General features: G+C 39.3%; 1 protein-coding gene across 1 annotated transcript in view; it reads right to left on the bottom strand.

Moving 5' to 3' along the window:
- The window catches only part of LOC146361211 (aryl hydrocarbon receptor-like), a 100947-nt gene that overhangs the window by 7664 nt on the left and 66646 nt on the right, over positions 1-26637 (bottom strand). Inside the window, exons 3-9 of the mRNA XM_084920902.1 lie at positions 8433-8623; positions 8263-8352; positions 2219-2333; positions 1877-2016; positions 1574-1776; positions 1373-1482; positions 1066-1207 (exon numbers count right to left, since the gene is read on the bottom strand). Of these exons, the coding sequence (XP_084777028.1) occupies positions 1066-1207; positions 1373-1482; positions 1574-1776; positions 1877-2016; positions 2219-2333; positions 8263-8352; positions 8433-8623 (991 nt within the window). The remainder of the gene's footprint in view (positions 1-1065; positions 1208-1372; positions 1483-1573; positions 1777-1876; positions 2017-2218; positions 2334-8262; positions 8353-8432; positions 8624-26637) is intronic.

Below are 26637 nucleotides of genomic sequence, written 5' to 3'. Positions count from 1 at the left end.
AGAAACCACAAGATGAAACGAGAGAAAAAAAAAACAGTTGAGACCAGAGAGGAGTAGAGGAAACAAGGAAAAAAGGACAGGAAATATTGAGAGGAAACAAACAATGTAAACAAAGATGAGAAACAAGGAAATGTGAGGAAAAAAAGCAAACAAAGGGAATGAAGAGAGGAGTGGAAGCAGTGAAGGAAATAGGAAGAGGAAAAGAAACAAAACAGGAAACAGGAGTCAAAAAGACATAATGACAGGAAATAAAAGGAAAAACCAAGAGAGGGAAGGAAACAATGAAAGAAACCACAAGATGAAACAAGAAAAAAAACAACCAGTAGATACAAGAATGGAGAAGAGAAAACAAAGTAAACAAGGAGAGGAAAAAATATGTAAACAAAGATAAGTAACAAGCAAATGGGAGAAAAAACAAAGGAAATGAGGAGAGGAGTGGAAACAGTGAAAGAGTTAAGAAGAGGAGAGAAAATAAAGTACGCAACAAGGAGATGAAACAAGAGAAAATCAAACACTAGAAAAAAGATTAAATGACAGGAAGCAAGGGAAGCAAAGACAGTAAACAAGGAGAACAAACAAGAAAATACAGGAAAAAACAAAGGAAACGAGGAGAGGAGTGGGAGCAATTAGGAAAGTAACAAGAGGAGAGGAAACAAAGTTGGAAACGAGGACAAGAGAGCAAATAACTAAGGGAACAAGAAGAGGAGAAGAAATGATGAAGAAAACAAGGGGAGGAAAGATTAAGGACACAAGAAAAAGGGAAGAATTAAGAGAAAAGGTCAGAAACAGAGGAAAGGGAGGAAACAATAAAGGAACCAAGTAGCGAAAGCATAAAGTACACGATGAGGGGATGAAACGAGAAGTGAAAAAACGCAGAGAGGAAAGGAAACAAGGAACAAGGGAAAGGAACCAACAGGAAGAGTTGAACCAAAAAATAAAAGTGAACTAAAAGAAAAGAAAGAAAGAAAAGCAAACTGATTGAGCAGCAGCAGATAAACATCTGACTGCGGCTTTAATGAATTCTTCTTCATGTTCCTGCTGGAGGAAACAAGTCTGCAGACTTACGTCAAAGCTCTCTGCTGGGCCACGATGAACTCAGGTTTCCCGTTTTTTATGATGAGCCGGGCGTTAGCCTGGACCCAGACCCACCGGCCGGCCTTGGTCAGCAGCCTGAAGATGGTTATGCCACTCTCTCCGGTTTTCATCACTGCAAGAAGACGTGTCATTTTTAGATTTTGCTGCACAGCAGCTGGCAGATAGGAACAGATTTCTTGAGTTATGGAACCCAAGTGATGCACACAGAATTTAAAACTGGTCGTGCCCATTTTGGCATTTTTTGCCTCTTGTAAACCGAGCGGAGCTTCCGACTTACTTCTGACATGGTTTTCTGCGCAGTACAACATGTCGGCAGCATGGATGAAGTTGTAGCCCGAGCCTTTACTACTGATCTCTATCTCGGAGTAGCCCAGAACCAGCTTCGCTCTGTGGACAAAACACACGCCAGACTTCACTTGAGCGCCACAGCTTCATTCAGACGTTCAGTGAGAGATTCAAACAGCTCTCTGTGCCTTACCTTGCGTCGACGCCTATGGGTGTGAAGTCCATCTTGTGTTTGGTCTGGAACATGAGAGTCTTGGTGCGGATCTCCAGGATGGATGGCTGCTGCATCGGCGTTGCAATGGCAAACAGAGCAAGCTGCGGAGGAACCAGTGACCCGTCCTCTGACACGTGGTTCTGATTGTGGAGAAACTTGAGGCGGCCGTGGAAGTTCAAAGCCTAAAGACAAGCACACAGTTTTAAGAATAAAGACCTCCCTTTAGGCCAGGAACATCTTGTGGATCCCGGTGCAGTGAGGCGTGTTGGTGTGTGTGTTTACCAGGAAGCCAGACGAGTTGTCGAGCAGGCAGCGCAGGCGGCAGCAGAAGTTCCTCTCCAGGAAGGACGAGTTCTCTGGAGGGATGGCATGCAGGTCGTAGCTCACTATGTTGCTGCTGATCTCAGGGTTGCTCTGGTCACCTGGAGCGATGAGGAAACATTCATCTTTAGATTATTGCACGAAGCAATACGATGCAAAAGAATTAAAACGAGCACCGCAGATACACAAAATCACACTGGAAAATGTAGACTGCAGCAGCAAAGAGACGTGGCCATGTTTCTGGCTCCTCCTCTGCAGGTCACCTGGACAGGTGTGATCACTGTGCAGTGTGGGCAGACTTACTGGGGCTGTCGGCGCCCTCTGTGTTTGGGTTGAGAGAGAAGTGGAGCTGCTGTCTGAAGAAAGCTCGGTCGTCTGTGTGGATCAGCTCAAACACGCTCTGATGGACGACGTCCGACTGGAAGCAGGAAGCAGAAACATATTTTTAACGACACGAATCAACCTCAAAACTTTCCTCTGACACAAGCGGTTGCTTTTCACATCTAGTGCTTTGTCTTTTTTAACCTTTTAAAATATTTTCAGTTAAGCTTATTTCTTCATTTTATCAATTGCGCCTACAATCCATCATCTTTCTTCTTGGTCCAATGTCCTATTTCTCCTTTGCTTGTTCCATCTAGTTTTCCTACAGTGCTTTTATGTCTTTGATTTTTTCACTTTGCTTGTTTTGTTTATTTTTTCCAGTCACTTTACATCGTTTCATGATATTTTTGTAGTTGCTTTGTGTCTTCTTTACTAGTTTCACCCATTTCCTTTATGATTTCACATCACTGTGAGAACAGTTTTACTACTTCTTTATCTCTTTGCAGTCTCTTTTCTTCTTCTTTGGTTGGTTTTGTAGTTGGTTTGTGTCTTTTAACCGTTTATCTCTTTTGCATGAATTTATTGTAATTTTTATGTTTTTCTGTTCTCTCATTAAATAACAAAAAAAAAATTGTTAAAAAAACCCCTATAATATTATGATATGTTAAATTGCAAATGCAACGCAGGGAAAATCACCATGGAAAACACCAGAAAGGTAATCAAAAACTCTTAATTTCTTTAAGTAGTCTTCAGGAATAGTTCTCCAGGCTTCTTGATGGAATTTCATTTGGATGTTTTTTGCCTTTTGTTCTGACTTCTGCTTTCAGGAAGTCTGAATAAACTATTGCTCAAGGCCACCTTAAAAAACAGTCTGGCTCCTTGGAAGCAAAACAGAAAGAAACGAAGGGTGGTGGAAATTTTTGCACAGTACATATTTACATTTGACTGAAAATATTTCTCCCATAGAATGAAGTTACCATAAGTTAAAGTTACCTAAAAAAAAAAAAAAAGTCCCCAACCCCGTTTTGTTAATACAACACAGGAAAATGACCCTCACATGTCTTAAATAAAGGTGTGAAATAACAAGCGATGCAAAACCGCAATAACATTAAAATTAACTTATGAAAAGACTCTTAATCACATCGTAAAAGTACCTCCAGCAGTGTGGAGGAAATTTAGACACTTCTTCTGTGTAAATGTGTTTGCATGTTTATCTGACTAAATACACTTAAACAACCACCCAAAGCAAGTTTGAAATTTGTTAAAACCTTTTTAAATTAAATGCATACACCTGATTTGAATTTATATATAGTGATATTGACATTTTATTCCCATAACTAAACAAATGCTGTACTTTTTGTACAGTGTGACTTATTACATTACCATTGTGGCTACTGGGAGACAGAAAGCAGAGGTGGGCTTGCCTTTATTTTAAAGCTTTTTGAGTAAATGTAAACAATGTTGACCTCCATCCTGGTTTTCGTGAGCATCAGGCTCACAAACTGCACTAACAAAAGGTGTAAAGGACGTCACTTTCTTTCTGAGAATGACAAATATTAAATAATGGTTCCACAGACTCTGTCCTACACCTTCCCACCTTTCCAGTGTTTGTCCTGCCGAGGTGCGTTCAAGAGCGATGATGCAGGTGTAAACACACATGGAGCGAATAATGCTCCCAGCAGTCAGAGCTGATGGACGGGGCTGGAAACAGAGGCGCTGTTGTTGTTGCTAAAGGAGCAAGTGCTGAGAGAGCCACACCTCAGCAAACAAAGCCCAACACAAAACCCTCCTTTGTGAGCGACGCTGAAAAATGGCCTCGAACTTCTCATGAGGATTCGCTGCGCACAAAGCAGTCCTAAAGTGAGGATTTGTGGCTTTTTCTAGAGAAATACTCAGGCCCTTGATTTTTACAGTAATCTCCACGTTTTCTTCACGTCTGTTTCCTCTTTTGTCTCGTCCATGACTGTGCTCAGAGCTGCTCTATAAATACACTTTATAAAGTCATAAACAGTTGAAGCAGCTGGTGAGTTGGGGCTTTAAAAGTCACTGCAGCCTCCAAAACAAAACGTTTCCTGCCCTGATCCGCAGCCCCACGTCAGACCATGTCATGCATGTGAACGAGTGTTCAAATGTGTGTGTGTGTGTGTGTGTGTGAGGGCTGTTTACCACGTGCACTCTCTCCAGGCAACATTTTTTTAGGGTTTTTTTTTCTTTTGCTTGTGCTTTTTCTTCCCAGACTACAGACTACATCTTTAACCCCGGTTCAAACGGATTTGTTTATAAGTCAAGAGTTCACCACTCACAAAGCAGTTGTCATGCACGCACGCACGCATACTCACAGAAACAAACGCAGACACATGAGTCACACACAACTCAACTACTTAGTCATTCGAAATACCGAAACTTTAAAAAATAAATCTTTCTTAAGAAGTGATGAAACAGCTTTTTTATTTTTCAAAAGTCACATTTTAAATGTTAATGCTTCTGATGTAACTTTTAGGATGTACTGAAACAAGTCGGGTAAAAACCTGTAGTGCTGTTTGTCTAACTACAACAATGTCATGTCCCTACTGCTGAGTCGTGGCTTGTTTCTAAGGCTTGGTAACCATAGGGCCAGTTTACACACATTAACTAACTATACCCTGCCTGACCGTCCTGAGCCGTTCTAAATCTGAGAGCTTAGGTGGAGTACAGGGTTTAGTCAGACAAAAGCTGCTTCATTACAAAAAGAGTCCACTTTAGACTCATGAAATCCATATATATCAGCTGACCTGCAGGGTGTGCAGAAAAGGAGCACAAAACATTACAACCTGGAGACCTTGATTAAGCTGCAGGTATTTATTAAAGTCAAAGGAAAGAATCTGAATCACAACCAGCTGTGGGTTTCTCCAAAATCCCAATTTAGATTAAGCGTTTGTGTGATTGAAACGCACTATCTATATGAGCAAAGACAAAAAACTTATAATGGTAAATGTTTTTATTTTATCGGAACCTAAAGCTGAGAAAAAGACTCACTGAAGCCTTGTCACTGGATTTTATGGCCAAATCTTAGCTGGAGTGCATGATTTCTCCTGCTTTATTTAAAGAAGTGTGGTGTACCCACCAGTAATATGTCTTTACTGGCTGCTGCTGATGTTAACGCAACTGAATTTCACTCGCTGAACAAGCAAAGTACAAAAAAACCCTAAATGTCAAAATGAGAAAAAGACTGACTTGAGACCGACTTATGAAGGTGGAGTCGTCTATTATAAACTGGTCAAGGCTGTGTGGGATCATGGAGGTTGAAGTAGCTGTAATCTTTGAATGGATTCAAAAGGATTTAAGCGAGTCCAACGTATACGCTACGCCTAAGATCTGTGTCAACGACTGAACTGCAGGACGTGTAGAAGAACAGAAGAAAACATGATTCACAGCCAGACCCTGGCTGGTCCTGATACTGAATTGGACCAATCCATGCATGCCATGTGGGGCTGCAGGTATTTATTCAAGTCAAAGCATCACAAGTAACAGTGAACAAAATGCAAAATTGTTTGATTTACTTTGAAAATTGGAAAAATACTATTTTTGATCCTGTTACATCAATTGGTCATGTAGAAGTGAAACATTTCAACATCTCTAAATGTGAGTCCCTGATTGATTTTGAATCCTAAGTCAAATACTCCTTGTTAGTTTTTTTGTGTGTTTTTGATCAGCTACTAAAAGTCAAAAGATTGTTCTAGGATTTACAAGCAGTCCTTGTTTGTGAGGAAAAAAAGAAGGCAATAATTGAAATCTGTGTGACCTGACTTTCATGGACAACAAATGTGAACTGAAACCCACTGCTTGTTAGATGAAAGGCTGAAAAACTGCGGCGGTGTACTGTTAAAGGATGTTTTTAAGAGGAACATCAGAGTTCAGGAGGTCACTGAAGTGGAAACAGGTTCTTGTGCAGTAAAAACTTATTTCTGCATGCAGGCTTCTCTTTTTACCAGCTGATTTGATCATTTCTGGAAACTGACCATTGTTGCTCCATAAAAGGAAAAACACGGCCCGCCTTCGGATTTAGTACATACTTACTCTAAAATACAAAGACAAGTTATGTGCAAAGGCATAGCCTCACTGTCAGGCCTTTAGGTCGTTTAAAAAAACCTTCAATTTCAGAATCAGAATCACAGGTTACTGGTTGGCTATATCCTCCTGAGCCCCAGCCCATTGAAAGATACTGTTTTTCCTTGGGTCTCGGGTGGACCAGTTTAAGTACACTGAGAATCCCAAGGAGACTTGCAAACTGTCATATTAAGGATGATTTGATCTCATTTCACTGAAATACTTTGGAAGGAACAGTAATTCTTGTGAAAAGGGAAATGTGCCTGTAAAATGACAAATAGGTCCTTGATCTTGAGCACTGTATGGGTAACGACCCATTAAGTAATCACTAAACTAACTGTTGCTGGACGAGCAAAAAACACATAGGTGGCAACGTTTAAAAGTTACATTTTCAGCAGAGACGACTAGAACAACTGGACAATCCTGAGCATCTCGATATCGCTTGTTATTTAATTCAAATATCCCTTTCTGGGATTTCATTACCTGGATGAGAATCAATTCATCAAGACATTAATACAAATGTATTTGTTCTTCTTGCTAGAATAAGATTTAATTTCAAAATAAACTCAAAATAAAGTCTCTTTAAAGTTTTAAAAGTGCAGCTTTTTATTCTAAAACTAGATTTTTTTTTCCATGTTTGTCTTGTAAAAATAAATCAAACCTGCACAGTGACGGATTACACAGGTTGAGGCCAGCTGAGACCAAATTGGAGTGTATGTGCCCCAGGCTGCTAAAATGAGAGAGACACCCCTGGGCTACGGTTTGATTTTAGCTTGGCACATCAGCGTTATACTCTTGGCAATCATTACTGGCTTTGTGGTATTGATTTAAAAATGTTTGGGCTGTGCATGCTAACTGCCTACACCTCAAGTGTGCACAGAGGCATGCCTAGGGTTGGCATAGGAGAGACTACCACTTCCTGTTAGCTCCTTTCTTACTCTCCTGGTTGAAGTTACACACATTTTAGCTTCAATTCTTTGAATAAACAAAGCCCGTGTTTATTTCTTAGTTTGTCATACAACAGTACCTATGATCTCCCCTTTATCAGCCACCAGCCTCAAGCAAGCAAGACTACACAGCTTCTCCAGCTGCAACTTGGTTGTTGTTGATGGTTTCTTCGCTGGGGATTAATTATTAAACATATTTGATTTTTCCTTTGTTCTGTGATTTTGAGTGTTGCCTGACGAGATGATCAGAAACTGGACCATAAATGACAAAAAGGTTGCTCGAAGTTTATCCAAAACATAAAATTTCAGGTTATTACTCAAATAAAAAAACAGATTAGACCCCATTGTGAGAGATCTAGTGAAAAATCTACTGCAAGAATTCCATTTCATTAAAAATTCTTATCATTATTGTGTGCACGAGTTTTTAAAGATGTTTATTAAACCTTTGAGGTTGATGCCAAACCTAATCTTAGGCAATCGGAACATGAAATTTGTGTTTGTTGTTGTTAAATTTTGGCAATGAGGGAACAGCAACAACATACAGGGTTGGGTAGGGATAGGGTTGAGAGGGTTAAATGAGTTCTTACTTGGTATCTATTTTCTTCTGCTATGATTTCTATTCTTGACTTCCTGATGAGGAGCTCTGTGTATAAACAGTTTTATGTTACTAAACTGTTACTGACCATCTGTTCATCATGTGTTTTTTCCACCTGAATTCTTGGATGATGGGTCATGGAAGGTAAAATTTCAAGCTAGATTAGTCCAAACTGTCATTTTGTTGGTTTGCTGCCACTTTTCAGACTGTTTCAAAGCTTTTTTGTTCCAATGCTGCTAGGTGGAAATAATTTGAATTCTTCATGATAGATCCTACCACTTTTCACATGCAAAAAAAAAATCAAATATTACTATAACAATGAACATTTTTGACATTTTTATCCCACTTTTTATGTGGTGCAAGGATCTGAAGTACTGATCATAATGTTTCTCTTATACCTGATGGAAGCCGAGGAAGTCCTGAATGGTGGGGGACGTGTAGAAGACGTAGCCTTCAGCTGTCACCACCAACACGAAGCCGCTCAACGCCTGGAGATCGAAAACAAGCTTTACCATCTTCGTTCTATCAGAATGTCTGAAATAAGCCACAAGCACGTGAAAGGCGTTACCTGAAGCAGCAGGTCTCCCTCAGAGAAGTTCACCCCATCGATGGAGGTCACTGTGGAAGTCGTGAAGGAGGAGGGGGCAGCGGAGGTTGCGGAGGATGGCTGCAGCGCCGAGCTCTGGCTGTTTCCTCCAAACATGATGCTCCGCTCGCTGGTGTAGCTGGAGTTGTTGTTCTGGCCCATCTTCATGGTGGCTGCAGGTGATGAAGATGAACAGTTAATTTGCTGAAGCTTTAAAACGTGTATGACATTTAAAACACCAACGAGGATTGCTTGGGGGGTAAAAAAAAAAGAGACTATTTTGCTTTGTTGTTGGATTTGTTTTCCACTTTTGATTTTGTTTTAACACAGAAGACCCCACAGGGCCAAACCGAATGCAGTTTGAGACGTGCTAAACAAATAAAAAGTGATGCAAACATGACTCTGACCTCATCTTGAAACAGCTGGCTGTCTTATTACAAAACTGTCAAATTTCTCAAGAATCTCTGATGAAATATGAAGTGAGAAAAACACCAAAAGCGGAACATCACTGTCTCTTTCCATCAGGGTGGAGCTGCCTCCTGCTTCCTGTCATCTTACAACACCGTAACTCTGCTCTCCCTTCTCTTCCTCTTCCCTTTCTGGCACTTATCGATCAGCTTTTGTCGCATAGAAAAACAAGAGAAAAAAATAAGTGCCCCAAAGCAGCTTAGCACACCCCCTCAGGGAGGAAGCAGGTGGTTTTCGAAGATGGAAGCCGGTCTTAAAGGGCGATAGAAGGACTGAAGGAGTCTGGAGTGTTTTTACTACACTCGGTTGGTTTGTTGGTTTTTACTGTTTGTCTCGCACTGATATTGAGAGATGCATTTTACACTTCTGGATATTTTTTCTTTTCTTCGGCCTTGGTGTTTTACCGTCACAGTATTTTGCTTTTCCTTGTCTTGTAGAGCTCGTTGTAAAGTTTTTTTAGGGTGCTCTTGTGTTTTTTTTTTCTCACAGGGCATAAAAGGTCTGTGCAAATTTGCTTTTATATAGAGCAACACTAAAAAAGCACAGTGATTTGACAGAATCAAGCACTGGAACGCCTTTAAAACTCCAAAATACTAAATCTTGAAACTATAAAAACATCCTTAGCTCCAACATGTCTACTCTAAACATCAAAAATTACTAATATCTCACTTGTTATTCTTCAAGTTTTATATAGCAAATTGAAATTGTTTTGGTTTTAGGGGGAGGGGAAACAGATTTAAAGATGAAAAATGAGTTGATTAATCCAGAAAATAATAGTGGCAGCCTTCACTCTGTGCAGACTGCTGGTTTAGAGTACTGCCAATGCTTCTGTCCCAGCCCAAGCGCTGGGTTTTGAAATTCAATTCCTGGAGGCTTGCTCAGCCCCCGTCCTTGTTAAAAGTCCAGGCTGAATGAGGATAACAGACGGAGCCACAAAATTACCCGTTGGCCTCGGCGTTTCCCCCCATGGACCAAACGCAGCGGGGAGGCAGCCATTTTGGACGACAGAGCTCATGTGAAGTGGTTGACGGAGGCCCTGGGAGCTGCCGGAGAGGCTTGGATCGATCTGGTTTTCTAAGAGCACGAGAGGAGTTGCGTTGCAGCCTCTTCTCCAACAAAACAATCATAAAGGCATTTCGTGTATAATTTAGAGATACTGGATAAAAACCCTCGGATTATAACTGCCTGAAAACAAAAATCACACTGAGCTTTTTTAGGAAAGAAACTCTTCCCTGCAATGATTATGTTTGACAAGCTCAAACTTTGCTCTGAAATGGGGCCTTCAGCAAAGTCTTCCAAATGATTAAAGGCACAAAACTAGAGGCTATGGAAAAAATGCAACTCCAATGTGGATTAAACATGGGAAAAGTTTTGAATAATAAAGTCAGTTTAAGTACAAGAAGTCCTTAAGAGGTGGGGTTTTTCTACTCTTGGATCTTAATGATGTCATAGAGAGTGAATATCTCTAATTATAGTCATTGGAGACACACAGCTCCCTAATTTATCAACTCACTGTAACAAGTATAGGTAAATTAGTGATGCTCTATGGTCAGAAAAAGCAACAAAAGTACCAGATTTGAGGACTCAAGCCAGAATTCGAACGACTCGATGAATTGAATTTTTGACACAAAGTTAAATAATTCAGTTTTGATATGCTCTGTTTGGTTTAAGTTGCTTTAAAGTCAAATATGTGGTTAAATAAAACAAGCACGGAGAATATCATGAACATTTTCCCAACTACTGGGATCTTCCAAGGGAAAGACTTCAGTTTGCTTGGAGCCATAAAAATACCACCAGAGCCAGATAATCTGATATTTGCCTGGTACAAAGACAGGAACATGCCGGAGGAAAAGCAAACCAGATGGGTTGGTTAAACACACTAAAGCACACGGAAAGGAAATGTACCAGTGTGGGCTAAACTGGGCACATCAGCGTCAGTGCGTGAGTTTCCTGAGAGAGAGAGAGGCAGCATTAGTTTATATCAAAAGACACATTCTTGACCAGACAAACGATCTGGTACACATAATAATCTGGAACGCTTGGTACAAATATTAAAATACACCAAAAAGCCAAAGAAACATATCCTGCAGAGACGGCTACATCTTTAGCTTGGTAAAAGATATAAATCAGTTTCTTCTTTAAATGTTGTAATTAATGGTGCTGCATGGACTTAACACTGGAATTTACAAAATGCTGGGGTGCTTCCAAGCTCTGATATGGCATTATTTAATTGGGACAAAAGTAATTAATAAAAAAATATATATATATATAAAAATGACATCAAAAAGAGTTTATATGTGAAAGTCACTACAAGTGGATAACGCATATGTCAAGATACGTCATGATACATTATGACAGAATATTGTACGATATGTGAGATATGATATCGTAAAATACGATAAGCTATAAAAGGGTAAGTCATCTTGACACGGTAAGAGAAAATAGGATAATGACACAATACTGTATGATACAGTGATATCGTACGATAGTTTACAATACAATAAGTTAAGATACGATACAGCATGACATTGATTTTAATTTAAATGCCACCTTTGGTGAAGAAGCAAACATTAACAGCAAAATTCACACCCAAACCTGCTCATACATAGCACAAGATTATATAAGCAACTGTACTAACAAATGCACAAACAACAATAAGATAATGGCTGGACTCTAAATAACAACAAAAGCATCTGTAAGTTAACAGTCTGGAGACTGTTCATGGAAAATTTACAGTGACCATTTGATTCTGTGTGATTTTCACCATACAAAGCTTCATTGTATAAATCCACAGAGCACAAATAACAACATGCTAAACCACATTACGAAAAGTTGCATTACAATGCTCCGTTTTTTTTTTATATGATAGCATGATGGTTGAGCTGAGCTTAAAGCTCAGCTCAAAGATGATTACTGTTTACCTGTGGGTAGCATATTGGCTTCTTTTAGTAAGTTCCCATCCCACTGTGGGGTGTGTCAACATGCATACTTCAATAACAGACTCATTTTTAATCCCATGCTTCTTTGCTTTCTCCCCCATCTCAGGAAGTTTCCCCCCCGGTACCATGCCAAATGTTTTACTGCTCCCACGGCACGCTTTGCACAGTATTTAACATGATGGGAAAACATAACAGCACCAATCGATTTCACGCCTTCTCGCAAGTCATGAATTTGAATACTGAATCCTTTTTTCTCGCAGGCCTACAGCAGCATTTACAGGATCAGTCTGAGGAGTTATGTACAGACATGATTTTACTTTGACTGTGTTTATCGAGCTAGGAAATATTTACCTGCTTAATGGGTTTAGATTCCCACAGGGAAGCGTCCCGGCACAACCATAGGCATTTAGGTTGGGGTATTTAGCAACTCTGTGAGGGCAGTTTTTAACAGCTATAGGTAATGCTAATAAAAACTGTACAAGAACTTCTGACATGGCTGATTTCAGTCATTCAGCAGTGAAAAAATGCTGGTTAGCCACATTCCCAGGAGTCCAATTTGACATTGTCTGCTATATCTCATCATCAGTTCCCATCACCAAAGATATTTCACCAGTATTTTATTTTAAAGAAGAAGAGAAAATAAATTCTTCCATTTGTTTTTGATATTTTGGTTACATAGGCTTAATAAAGAATAGATGATTTTTTCCTCCATTTTTAATGCCACATTTCATGTACCCATTTGATGTTTAACATGGAATTCTTTTAAATAACTGCATTGTACACTTGCATAACATCACTACACTGATAGGAGATTTAAAAACGTAAGATCTCTCCAAAAAGTGTTTGCCACACAATCGCAGAAGCTAAAGTCAGGTCCAACAACAAAAAGATTGAAATCAGGAATCAAAATGTGTTGGGAAGTATGGGGAGTGCTTGGTGACAAACAGGGATTATAAAAATGCATAGAGCTTCTAAGGAGGGGGAAAAGACAAAGACAGGAAGTAATACAACAAAAGGTGCCACAGAAAGCCAACTACCAAAATAAGACAGGAAGTAAAAACAGAGACAAAAAGAGACACTGGAAAAATGCAAAGAAACCACAGCTCTGTCATTTGTCTCAGGGAATCAACTGAAATGAGCAAAATCCAGTCGATCACCAGACACACAAGCCTCATCTGCAGTCTGTGGCTACAGGATTATTGTAGCCAAAGTAGCTTATTTGTCAGCAGGGAATATATATCAATGCGTTAACGAGCTAACCGCGCTAACGAGCTAAAGGGGCTAACTCGTTGACGGAGATTTGCCGTGTTAATGCGGTTATGGCGTTAATGTCATTTTAATGAGATTAACGCTGACAGCACTAATATATATATATATGTATATCTATATATGCAGGGGTGCACATAAGTGGTCCGCAGGTGCGCATTTGCTGTCAAAATAAAAGACGCCAGATAAGGAGTTGCAACGTGCGTTTGCGTACATAAAATTTTCTGGAGGAAGAGAGACATTTGTTTTGAACTGTTAAAGATGTCGAAGAAGCTCCTTTAAGCAATTACTCTGGTGTTCCTCCACCTCCAAAGAATTGTCAGAAGGAGTCCAAACCACAAAAGAAGCGCATATTCTCGGAAAAGTGGTTGCAGGACGTGAGCTGGCTTCAAACAAATGATGATTGAACGCACAGAGATATGGTGCAGAATATGCCGTGAAAATCCCACTCTAGCGGACAAAACCAGTGTCTTTTATATGTATGCAAACACGCGTTGCAACTTCTTATCTGTTGCGCGTCTTTTATTTTGACAGCAAATATATCTATCTATCTATCTATCTATCTATCTATATATATATATTAGGGGTGCAACGATACTCGTATCAATATTGAACCGTTCAATACAGTGCTTTCGGTTCGGCACGCATATGTATCAAACAATACAAAATTTTCAATTTATTTTATCAACTTTTCTTCTGACGATGCTGTCTGTGTTGAGCGCTCAGTGGATCTGCGTTCGACTACTCCGCCTAGGCAGTGTTGCCAACTCCTCAGTAAGGAAAATCGCTATTGGTTGTCCTAAAAGTCGCTAGAAGTCGCCAAATGACATCATCGCCTAATTTGCATAATTGGTCATGCTAATGTAATTGTAACCTAAGCTGTTGGAGAGAGAAATAACATCGTGTAAGAGACATAAAGTGAGTAAAAAACGTCCTAAATGCAGTTAGAATTTATTTAGAACTACAAATTAAATTTCTTTTAGCAATTATTGTTTTTTAATGTCACAATTCCAACCCTGCTCCTTTATCCAGGCCTGGACCGGCAAAAGTGACCCGAAATAGGCACTCTGGTGGAGTTACTTTGTGTGTGAGAGTGTGTGTTTATAAGTAGTTTTAAACCTTGTGATCCACAAAACAGCATAACAGTAAAGGAAGAACTGACTGCGTTACAGTCAGTGCGGGAGCAGCGGCTTCGCTCATGCGCGATTCATTTGCCGTTTGGACGCACAGGTGTGAATGTCTCCTGCCCTGATAGCAGCTGGGGGAGGACTATCCTCCGCCTGTGAGCGCTTTGGCACGGGTGAGGTGCCCAAGGCAGCACCGCTGCTTGTTGAGTAAGAGCGATACGCGTTTTCACGTCAAAAAGTCGTCATAAATAAGTCTCCAATAATACCAGAAAAAGTCACCAGATTTGTCGCTAGTCGCTTTTTAGAAAAAAAGTCGCTAAGGGGGTCTGAAAACTCGCTAAATATAGCGACAAAGTCGCTAAGTTGGCAACACTGCGCCTAGGCTGCACTGTCAAGCCCAGATCCACTGAGAGCAGCACAAGCTAGCAAGACAGAAGCTAAGCTCGTTGCAACATGGCAAATTGAACCTCCTCCACCCTCATTCAGATCTGGCCTTTGGAACTATCTTGGTTTTCATGTGAAGCATGACCCTGATGGTAAGCGCGTCATGGACAAAAGTAAAACAGTATGTTGGATGTGCCACGCAATGCTCAATTACATGGGTGGGAACTAGTGTGTTAGCGCAGTTAGCTCGTTAACGTGTTGGCGCCGTCCAGCCCCAGGCACGGGGCGATCCGCAGTAGCTCGTTAACGGAGATTTGCCGTGTTGTGGCGTTAACGTCATTTCAGATTAGCGCTGACAGCACTAGTGGGAACACAACGAATATGACTGTACATTTACGCCACCATCATCCTAGTGCAAAGACAAGTGGAAGCAGACAAAAACAACAAGCACTCATGCTACAAACTTTACCCGAGTCATTTAGACAGCCGTTAGCACATGATTCTCCTTATGGGGACCTGATATGTTTAATATGCTGCTGAGAATATAGCCCAGAAGAAGCGTATAGTATAGCTTTTATTTTGGAAAGAGCCATTTCTCTGTAATAAACTCTCTTTTCCAAAGATGAGTGATTTCTCGATCAGATAGATTTATTTTTTTATTACTTTGTTGTTTCAGCAACATTACATTTAAAAACTGTACTTTTGAGTTAAAATATATATTTATAATTTTAATAAATGACAAATTAAAAAAGCATGAACATTTTTTTGTATCGAAAAAATATCGAACCGTGACACCAAAGTATCGAAGCAAACCGTGAATTTTGTGTATCGTTGCACCCCTACTATATATATATATATATATACACATATATATAGTTTTAGGTAAGACTGCTTTTCATGCTCTGTAACATACCGTTTATCTAAGTGCACATTAGCCTGTTATCAACTGTTAGGTAAAGATTGGGTGGCTTTGCCTGTGAATACAACAATGGTCATCAAGATGGTTTGTAAAACTGGCTTTCAAAACAGCCAGCGCATAGCTGCTGTATGTTTATGCACTTGCTTGTTATCAGATCACTGTTGGTTTTTGCTCTTAATTAACAGCATAGGTGTGCACAGCGCTAAAAAGTGAGTCCCTGTATGTGTGGTATAGTGTCAGCACAGTTTCATTACCAGAGTTTATAAGCTCTGTACCCATGTGTATGTATACAGTATATTCTTCCTGTAACAAATGTTTATCTTATTTGCGATTGTCACAATCATATAAGGAAATTTAAATAATCAATGCCTATTTTACAGCAAAAATAATTTATACAGCTCCTCCTGAGCGTGCTACTCAAACCATATTCCCCAAGAACCCATGATGTGAAAGATGGGTGGCCACACACTTTATGAGCTGGGGCTTGTCATATAGTTTCACACTTTTGGCTATATTAAAGATACAATGGACAGTAGAGAAAGCAACAGCATTAATGCTGCTATGCTCGTCAGGCTTTTCAGCACATGTTAAAAGTATCCAGCTTGCTGAACTTGACCAGGAATTTCTTCTTTCTTGTGAAATTTCAGCAATAAATTAAAGACAGTCTCTTTGCATTAGACCTGTGATGGAGTGACAACCTGTCCAGGGTGTAGCATGCCTCTTTCCCAGTGACAGCTGGGATAAGGTCCAGCCCAACCACAACCTTGATCTGCATAAGCGGAAGAAGATAAGTGGCTGGAATTGAAGACGCAGGAAACAAAACAACTGCAACAAAACAGTCGATAACATCCAAAAAGTACAGCCCCTGCAGCTCATGCTGAGCTCAGAAAAACACTGTTAGTAAATAATCCTCGTGCTTCAAGAGCTTTACAGAGGAGTCTGTGGCTGAAGCACGTGATCCACACATGTGGGATTTATGCCATTCTTCAATTTCTTTCATTCGTTACTAAAGAAGAAGAGAAGAAACTTCAATCAATCTTAGAATCATAATCATCTTATATACAGTAAATATAAGAAATAACCTTTGTTATGAAATAACCTGGCATCCTGGTGCACCTACTCGCTCTCATAACACCTAGTTTGACTTTCTTTCTGTAATACAAACATTGCTTCATGATGTAGGAATGCCAGATATTAATTTCTCAACAGATGACTCTAAATTTAGTCATCCACCATGTGAAGAAAAGTGACACTTACGGTAACAAAATGTACTGCAATTTAAACAGAAACTGGACAGAATGGGACTTGTTGACTTAGTGAGACACACTTTATTGAACTGGTTGATGATTAGAGGTGTAAATGCCAAGCAGCTGTCAATAACACAAACAATATGCGCTGTATGTGTGAACAAATATCGAGTTAAGCTGTATACCAGCCAAAACTAATCACAAGAATTCTTGAAGTGTGCGTCCTTGTCTTCGGTTTCACCGTTGGCTCAGTGTGGTTTGAGTGCGTGTGTGGGGCGTGGGGGTGGGGTGGGGGGGTTGAGCTGTTTGTCTGGGCATGCCCAGAGAGAGCCTGTAACACAGTCATAGCTAGAGGCATCTGGTTTAGTGGTTCAGCATCTAAGTACGGCAACAATGAGCTATTTTAGTCACGAAAAGAAGAAGACAGACGTGTGATTAACATGAGGAAGAAGAAAACATAAAAGAAGGTTGTGAGGTATAAATAGAGAAAGTGCCAAAGTGATAATGGACAAAAATCAAAGAATAAAAAACAAAATAAGCCACACAAAGAATTGGAAAATTCTTACTGCAAAAACAAGTGTTACAACACGATAAGGACTAGATTAAATTTTAAAAAAGAAAAGAAAAGAAAAAAAAAAGAGAGGACCGACACAGGTGCCCTGGGGAACTCCCCACTCTGGTAAAACTACTTCTTTCATCCCGCTACCCATATACTAATATTTAAAGTTAACCCATTCTGCTTTTCATTATTTTCTGTCATATACATACATCCTGTTCAAATAATGAGTATCAGTGTATGCAGATTTTTTTCACTCTAGCAGAGAAATGAGAATCAAGTTATGGAGCTGAAAAGCAGTAAAATAGCTCCCTTTAAAATGTGAGATAAAAATAAGTTGATTTAAAACAAAAAGAAAACAGAAACAAAAATAAACTCTAGATCAGTGGTCCCCAACCCCCGGGCCTCGGACCGGTACCGGTCCGTGAGTCGTTTGGTACCGGGCCACGAGAGTTGAGGCTCAGGTGTGAAATGTATAGTTTTCAGGGTTTTTGTCGGTTTTCAGCGTTATTTTGTTATTGTTTTTATCGTTTACTCGGTTTTCCTTGGTCTTTTCACGTGTGTTATGAATAAATTCTCTTTTTTTCGGTACCGGTACTAGTTTTATTTTGTTGTATTTATCCGCGACACCTTAAAGGCCGGTCCATGAAAATATTGTCGGGCATAAACCGGTCCGTGGCGCAAAAAAGGTTTCTGGGCCGCTGCTCTAGACGACCTATGCAGGTGCCCTGAGGAACTCCCAGCTCTGTTTCTGATGTGGTAAAAACCCCACTTCATTCACCCCTCTCCCTCAAAAAAGGTTACATTTAACAAGGAGCAGCTGACTCCTACCAACTTCCACAGCCCTAGTAAAACAGGACAAGCCCCTCAATAGCACCCTCACCCCTCCACTTCTTCTTCTATGGCTTTTTTAATGGCAACAAGACCCCGCTACAGTTTTAGTGTAAACTTTTCAAAAAGAGCTCTGGTGCTCCTGCTATGCCATTCCCATGCTCATATTTTTCAGTAAGTAAAATTTCAACAGTAAAACTGTGGCAGAAGTATAAACTGAAGGGGAAAAAAGCTAAACTAAACTAAAAAAGTTGGTTAATATAATTTTATTAGATGTCAAATGAAGGTTAGTATGAGCACAAAACCCATTTCTCTCCCCATTACTTATTTGAAGTAGCAACTTCAAATGTTATTTACAGAAGGATGGGTTGAAACACTGGCATGAAAATGTTTTAAGGATTAAAAATTAATTAAGAGTTAAATAATGTGCAGACCCTTTTCCCTTAAATATAGTTCATATCTAAAGAATTTTATCTGAAAGTGAGCACACATTTTTTTTAATCTTCAGTCCAAATTGAAAGATATTCCATTTGTTATTATAAATAACTTTAAAAAACAAAAATGGGTCTGTTGCGCTTTTGATAAACTTTGCAAATTACTGTTGGTTCTAATATAACTTATTCAAATTTTGATATTATGTAATCTAAGAGGAAACTGCGCTTAGTAAATCTTACTAAAATACTTAGTCAATGCATACTAAGAAAATTTGCGGCTGAGCATAATACATTTAAAACATCCACATATAAGGTAGAGAAGTATTAAAACAATTCTTATGCGTTTTCACATCTGTCACTGTAATTTAAGAGATCATTCTCACTTCGAGACACTCCATCTGTGGATCCTTTAAAACCATCTTTCGTATGAGTTCAAGCTTTCAGCGCTGAACCTCTCTGCACTTGTTGACCTCCTAATCAAACCCACAGTACATGAAATAATTTTAGGCTGGCACAAACCTTGAAACTCCCCCCTAACCTCCTCATCTCTCTTTTCTCTACATCTCCACAAGCCCACCCCCTCCATTCTCCAATCTCGCAACACCCGCTCTCAAGCACTTTGTGGTTTTTTCGTTCGACTTTGAAACCCAAGAACTAAATGGAGTCATTGTTCTCCATCTCTTTAGACTGCAGAATGGAGCGGGTGTGTGTGTGTGTGTGTGTGTGACAGGGAATCGGGATCTCCAACACTCATGCTCTATCTCTCTCTCCCTCTCTCACTTTCTGATCCTCTCTGTGCAGGTTTGGGCATGAATGTCGAGAACTTTGCAAAAGTAGGGCTTGTCTGGTTAGGAAATCGAGAAGGGGTTTAGATTCAAAGCTCCACTGTGAGCGCTTTTGCATTTGGCGTTTGGCTTTAAATCAACACTTTGTGTTTTTAAAATGAGTCACCATCTGATTAATCAGTGACATTTGCTTAAATTTGGCACAAACTGTCATTGTTTGGGGGCTAATTTCACGCAGACTTGTGGAGCCTAAAATATACATTCATGTTTTTCAACAGATTGTCTGTACTTCCCCCCAAAAAGGTTGCGATTAGCTTGAAAAAGCAGCCTGAAACAGAAGCCAGAAGAAGAACAAACTTTTAACCATCTTTTTCATCTTGAATGCTGTTTTCTGGAAACATGTGACCGAAGATGTGATTGAAACTATGGAAAGCAGAAAAAATGTACAGACTCTTTTGAGAAATTCCCAATGATGGAATTGTTTTCCTTAAGCTTTTTTTTACTTTTGGGTTCATTGCATTAAAATAAACGTGTTTAATTTGTTAAGTATCCATATTCACAGTATGAAATGCATCAATGAAAACCATCTCGAACAATAAGGCCTACTGACCATATGCAAGAATTTCACTGAGAGTTATATAATACATGTATAAAAATTTGAGTTAAAGATCGTATTTAATCTACTAGCTAATATACAAAAATTTTATTATTTTTAAGTAATTTACTCATTACTCAGTTTGAAGAAAAATGTCAGTATCTGATTGTTCCACCTTCTTAAATACAAGAATATGTTGCTTTTTGCTTCTTGCATGACAATAATTTAAATATTTTGTAAGTTTTGGACTCTCAGTTGGACAAAATAATCACTTTTGATGGATTTGTAATGTCATGAAATAACTTGGATTTGGACAAGGAACTGGAGAGCAGTTGGACAGACACTTAAATCCTCTAGTAATCAGTTTAGGGTCTAGAGTTCTGAGGACTTTCCAGAGGAATCGTGTGTGTGTGTGTGTGTGTGTGTGTGTGTGTCTGTGTGTGTGTGTGCAAAAACATTTTATAAGTCATATTATTAACTCCAGGAGACATATTTCAGACCTTTTCCAATATAATTTGACACATTTAAATATGTTCTTTAGAGTCAGTGCTTTTGGAACTATGGATTCCCCTATCAGATGTACATTTGCAAATGGTAAATACTGGAGGTTCTAATAATCTGAAAGGTCCTTCATAAACCAAATATAAATATTAACTTCAAAGTCCGAGCCAAGAAAGAGATTGTGCTCCTGTGCTCATTTACAGTTTTCATTACTCTTGGACTCCACTAGAAAAGCTTTGCACGATTAACCTAACGAAAAACATCACTGATTCCATTTAAAGATCAACCAATTCAGGGTCTGCAGTCCAAGCTTGCTTCAGTCTTCATGCTATTAATTACATTTTCTTTTTTTTAAATCGTAAATTCATTTCACAAAACCCTTTTTGTTCTTTCTTGTTTATTCTCAGACAGTAAAAGTTACCCTTATAGTAACTTTATAGTTAAAAAAGCTAATTGCTCACCTGGATAACCTTCTGCGCTTCCTTTTGGCAAATATCATGAAGGCCATGCAACTTAATATGCTACAGCCTGCCCAGAGTTTTGGCTGCATCTGCAAGCAGCTTTGCAACCCACTTTCACCGGCTCTGTTGGTTGATTGATGCCTGCTCTATTCTGTCTTACTGCTGTAAATATAAATCACCACAAATGGAAATGCTATTTTCTCTTCACTGAAGTTTTACCTTCCTTTCCACCTCTAGAACTGATTGTGTCAACCTGCCAATCATTTTGATTAACAGCTGTTTGCCACTGAGGCGCCCTCAACGCTTTGATAGCCGATTTTGACACTAATGTTCATATTGTTTTCTAACTGCTTCTCTTCCTTCCCCCTCCTCCATTGTCGTTATGGTGACTTCCTGCTTTGTGGTTTAAAGTTTCAGCATGATAACCACAGCTATTTCACTGATGGCCGCACCCACAGAAAAATGGCAAACAAGCCGACGTCGCAACCATGAAAGAAAATAAAAGCCCAATTACATGCAAACCGGACTGAAACAGGCGCTGTTTACTCATCGTTACTTTAATGGTTTATACACAGAGTAGAATCTTTTTTTCAATATGTCTCATCAAATTAAAATCTTTAAGGACACCTGCATACCTGCATGCTTCTACTGAAGCAGTAGCTTTATTGGCCGGTTTTTATTTGAGTCCTGAATTTCAAATATTTAAATCAAACTTTAAATCAACCAAATCTGACTCTAACATAGAAGATGAGCCTCGTCTCAATGCCTCGTACAATGATATGACCCTTGAAATGATGCACTTGGTGAAGTTTTCTCCAATGAATCATCTGAAAATAGATCAAACACCTGCAGTACCAACAGTTGTTTCTTCTACTATATGTTACAGACATTTAATTGGTGCAGTTTTGTTATTGAAACTATACAGGCATAGCGGTCTCTTTTAGTTCTAAGTAGGGCTGCCACAAACGATTATTTTGATAGTCGACTAGTCACCGATTATTTTTGTGATTAGTCGACTAATCAGATCATCATCCATTGTACGTAAAACGTACAGCTTATTGCACCAGCATGCATCTGCTCTTATATAACTATCATTAGCTTACAGCTTTAAGTGTTTAAGGTATGTGCTAACTAAAAATAAAGACAAGATGATAGTTTGTTAAATTTTAATGAAATTTGCAGATTGTTTCGGTGAAGTTTAATAAACTCCTTGCTATCTAAAATATAACGGGACACCGGAGTATATTCTCGAGCATCTCATGCTTCTGATAATCAGTTGTCTGCTTGACATTTATTCAGCTGTGTAAAAACTATAACTTTAATCTCAGCCAAACCGATTTACTCAGGAACAAATAAAATACTAAAAAAAAAAGCCAAACAATAACATTTTTAAGTTATCTAAGTGACTTATATATCATGTTTAACCTGAGTAGCGAAAGACGGCGGTGGGTTTGAAAACGATTTGCCGGAAGTCCGGTGTGCTCACCGGCTCTAGTGAGTCTTGCCCCCGGCTAGCTATCGAGCTAGAGGGTAACAGACGTCTCCGAAAACGTCGGAGCACCACTTTTGAAAGTATGTGGTGTCTTGATAAATTGAGCAGATATTTGAGGTTTACGCAGTTACATTCTCGCCTGAAAATATGTTAAACGTTTATTTTGTGACCCAGAAAGAATAATAAGAGTAATATTAAAACTAACTAGCTGCCGCCATTGTTGGAAACTGAGCTGGGCCGCGCTATGAATTCTGGGACAGAGCTACTTCTTCTTCTTCGGGGTTTAACGGCAGCTGGCATCCTTGTACATGCAGTGCTGCCATCTTCTGTTTCAGTCCGTTATTACACTCTTAAATCCTACTACTTATTCCTGCGTCTTTTGTGATCTTACAAAGCTTCAAATGACGCGTCGACTATTAAATCAGTCGTCGACGATTTTGATAGTCGACGTAATCGTGACTAGTCGACTAATCGTGGCAGCCCTAGTTCTAAGGTTTTACATATCAGGAAAAAAAAGTAATCTCAACCTCCACATGTCTTAAAATTAGGCAAATACAACCGTTCAGTTCAGGAGCAAACCTCGATGGGCCAAAAATTCCTACACAGTGATCTGAGAGACTGATAAAGTCAAACAGAAAACAATTACTCTGTGGTTCTACAAGCTACTGAGTCATGGTTTGCGCTTAGTTTTTCTGCATTTCTGGCTTAGCTTTAATTAAATAAATAATGACACAGTGTAATCTGTCATGTGTTGTTCATCTGAGTGTGCTCAGGACCAGATTATTTTCATTATGTCCTTATACATGAAAAGTCAGAAGTGAAAAAGCATCTACTTTCTTTTTCTTGCATGACTATGTGCAGAGGAAAAGGTAAACAGTGCATGAGAAACAGAGCAGGCATCTTTGGTAACGCATGTCAGAGGTTTCTGAAAGTTGTGTTTCCTAATATCTTCCAGCGAGCTGCAGGAATGACACTGACAAATGATTCCCGCCGTTTGGTCGCGTTCTGGATCAGTCCTGCAAAGTGTGGCGCTACATCACGCATGCATACGAGCAGGCAGACGTGATGGATTCAGAAACCACACACAGACACACACACACACTCCTCTAGCCCTGAACCTGCTCTTCCTACAACCCCTGACCTCGTTCACGCTACGATAAGGCTGCTTCTGGAGAAGAAAGCTCAACATTTACATTCCTGTGTCTGAACAGAGGGTCAACCCCGGGTGCCTCCGCTGATACTGCACACCACACCCTCTCACGCACACATACAGGGATCATACCAATCACTCATTAAAGTTGGGGCAGCAGGAGTTCTGGAGTTCATCTCCCAAGCAGCACATATTTATTCAGTGGAGACAAGTTCATCACTCAGCGGCTCTGAAACGAGGCTCAGTCAGTCAGATCAGGGCTTGAATTCCTCACTTGAGCCTACGAAGAGCTTCGCACCGCAGGTACGTGGCGCTCCCCGAAGTTAGGGTCGGGTTCAGGTTAAGCTTTATCTCGAAGAGAAGCGGGTCAAGGTTTACAGGGTGAAGAAACAGCAAGACAGAAAGGCAAATAAGGACAGATAAGCAGAATGATGACTGGACTAAACGGTCTTTCACTGAGGCTGTGTGTAACTTTAACCCTTAAAAGTCTCATCTTGCTATTTCTTGATGGTTCTATTCATACTTTTAATTCCTCCAATGTTTCCTTTATCCAGGAAAGACATCTAAAATCATCTGATGTCACTAATGCAAAAAAAGTTTAAAAATACAACACAAACTACACAAACAGAGTTCCATTTATTCAGACTCCTTACAAAACAAATTTACTCTGTTTTTATAAAGCTAGATGAAAATAATTCATAAAACAATCCATGTTTGAGTGAACTCCTTGTTTCCCACTGCCTTCTGACAGGAGTTTATAGCCATGGCTGTCTAAGTTGACTGTCTACGTTTTCCCAGCTTGCACATGCAAAATTGCACAATCACTGCTCTGTAATGCACATACAGCTGATGTAGCATTCTGTATAAGTTATCATTTATTTTATTTATCTATTTAATATGTGGATTTTTGTCTATTTGGCGTCTGATCTGGACAGTAAAGGAAGAATTTCATGTTTCTTTACCGTACGTGTGACAAAAAAACTTGAAACTGGATTATTCTAGTGGAAAAGAAAGTAATACTTTGATTCAAATAGATTCAAATGACGTCATTATAAGAAAAGCCAAAGATTTTTAGTTCAGTTGTAATTAGCGATGACCTACAGACAGGGATGGACTTGTAATCTGGCATACCGGGTATTTTCCTGGTATGCCAGCGTTCATTACTGACACTGGATTGTCCAATCAAATCTCTTAATACCTTCACTGTTCCCTTCTCACCAGCTGTGGAGAAGTGAAGAAGAGACGGAGGAAGGTGATTAACGTGTATTAACATGGTAAGTAAATAGATGAAGGGACTAGAGCAGGGTGATATGACCAAAACTATTTATCACAATATACATTTGAAAATTTGCGATAACGATATAACTGACGATATAATTGACACTAGACAAAATACTTTACAACGCCACAAGTTTATTAGTGCAAAAAAAACCATCAATGTATTTTCACTTAAACAAGCAGCTGTTTTTTATGTGCATTAAAGTTGCATAAAAATTTAACAGTGCAAATGCAAATTCCTTGCTAACAGTTTAACCAAAAGGCATTTTCAGTGAAAATTGGCAGACATATCCTCAGCATAACCATGTATAATATCCACAAAACTTAAAAAGAGGTTATACACACACAATACGGTAATATTATGTTGAAGCACAGTACATATCGCTCCGCGAGGCTCCTGTCTACGATAGCCGTAATGCTCTGACAATCCATCAAGCGGTGCGGCTTTGTAGCTTAGCAAAGTCGTACTAAAACATTGACAGATTTTCGAGCGCCGTGTACCACATAAAGTCGTTTCGAGGTCAGTAAACACTAGAGGTGGGAATCACCATACATCCCACGATACGATATTATTGCAATTTTTTAAAAATATTTTGCGATATTCAGATTCTGTACATAAAGGTAAACTTTATCAATATTCATTTTCTCTAATAACAAAGTCTCGCACTCAGTCTTTCTCTCATTTCAGTCAGTTTTATTGTTGACAAACTGAACGGTTTGTATTACGGTCTAGTCCAACTTAACTGAATGCAACCATCTGGTACAATTATAGCTATTCTGAACTATGCAATTTATGAAAACTATGCAGCCCCTTCAGCAACTGAAGAATTTGAAAGTAAATTAAAACAAAATATAATTTTACATTAAATAAAAAAGTTTTAAACTTAATTAAAATAAAACATGTCTTAAATTAAAATAAGTAAACTGTCATGTTTATTGCTGCCAAAAAAAAGTTAAACACATTTGGACAGTGAAGGAATGTCAGGATTCTTGCTCAGAAAAAGGATCAACATGCTCTGAAGTCAGAGCACAAAAACCTTTTTTGTAACAAAATATCGATTTCTGCTGTCCCTGTATCGATACATTATTAGCAAACAAAATATCACAATACTACACAGTATCGATTTTTTCCCCCACCCCTAGTGCTTACTGACCTCGAACTGATTTTATGTGGTACACAGTGCTCAAAAATCTGTCAAAAAATGTTTAAGTACGACTTTCGTAAGCTACGAAGCCACACCGCTTGATAGATTGTCGGAGCATTATGGCTACCGTAGTCAGGAGCCTCGCAGAGTAATCTGGGTCCAAAACTCAGTCCACAAAACTCCCAAAGTCAAACGAACACTGCGCCATCACTGAGAGTTAAAAACTGTCTAAATACTTTCATCTTTAATAAAATGATCAGCGTCCTGCTTTATCAGGTGTAACAATCAAGTTTAACATCAGGCTTCCGTGAAAACAGAATTTATCCATGAAAACAGAATTTAGAAGCTAGCAGGAAGTTAGCTAGCTAGTTTCCACCCAAACATCATATAGCATGTTCTGACTGAGAGATTTCTGAAAAATTTAAACGTACAGCTCTGCCATCGCTTCCAACATAAATGAAGACAGAAAACTAAACAGCAGTGACTTTTATAGAGTTGCTGAAGTTGGACTAGCTGGTATATAATGATGTGCTATGTGATCGCTAGCGACACAGCTATGTTAGCATAACATTAACGCAGTGAAGCTGGAGGATGAATGCCAAACTTTTT

Source organism: Perissodus microlepis, chromosome 23 (assembly GCF_051167445.1).
Source record: "Perissodus microlepis isolate ML-2025 ecotype Zambia chromosome 23, ASM5116744v1, whole genome shotgun sequence".
NCBI lineage: Eukaryota > Metazoa > Chordata > Actinopteri > Cichliformes > Cichlidae > Perissodus > Perissodus microlepis.
This window is presented reverse-complemented; position numbering and strand designations above follow the sequence as displayed.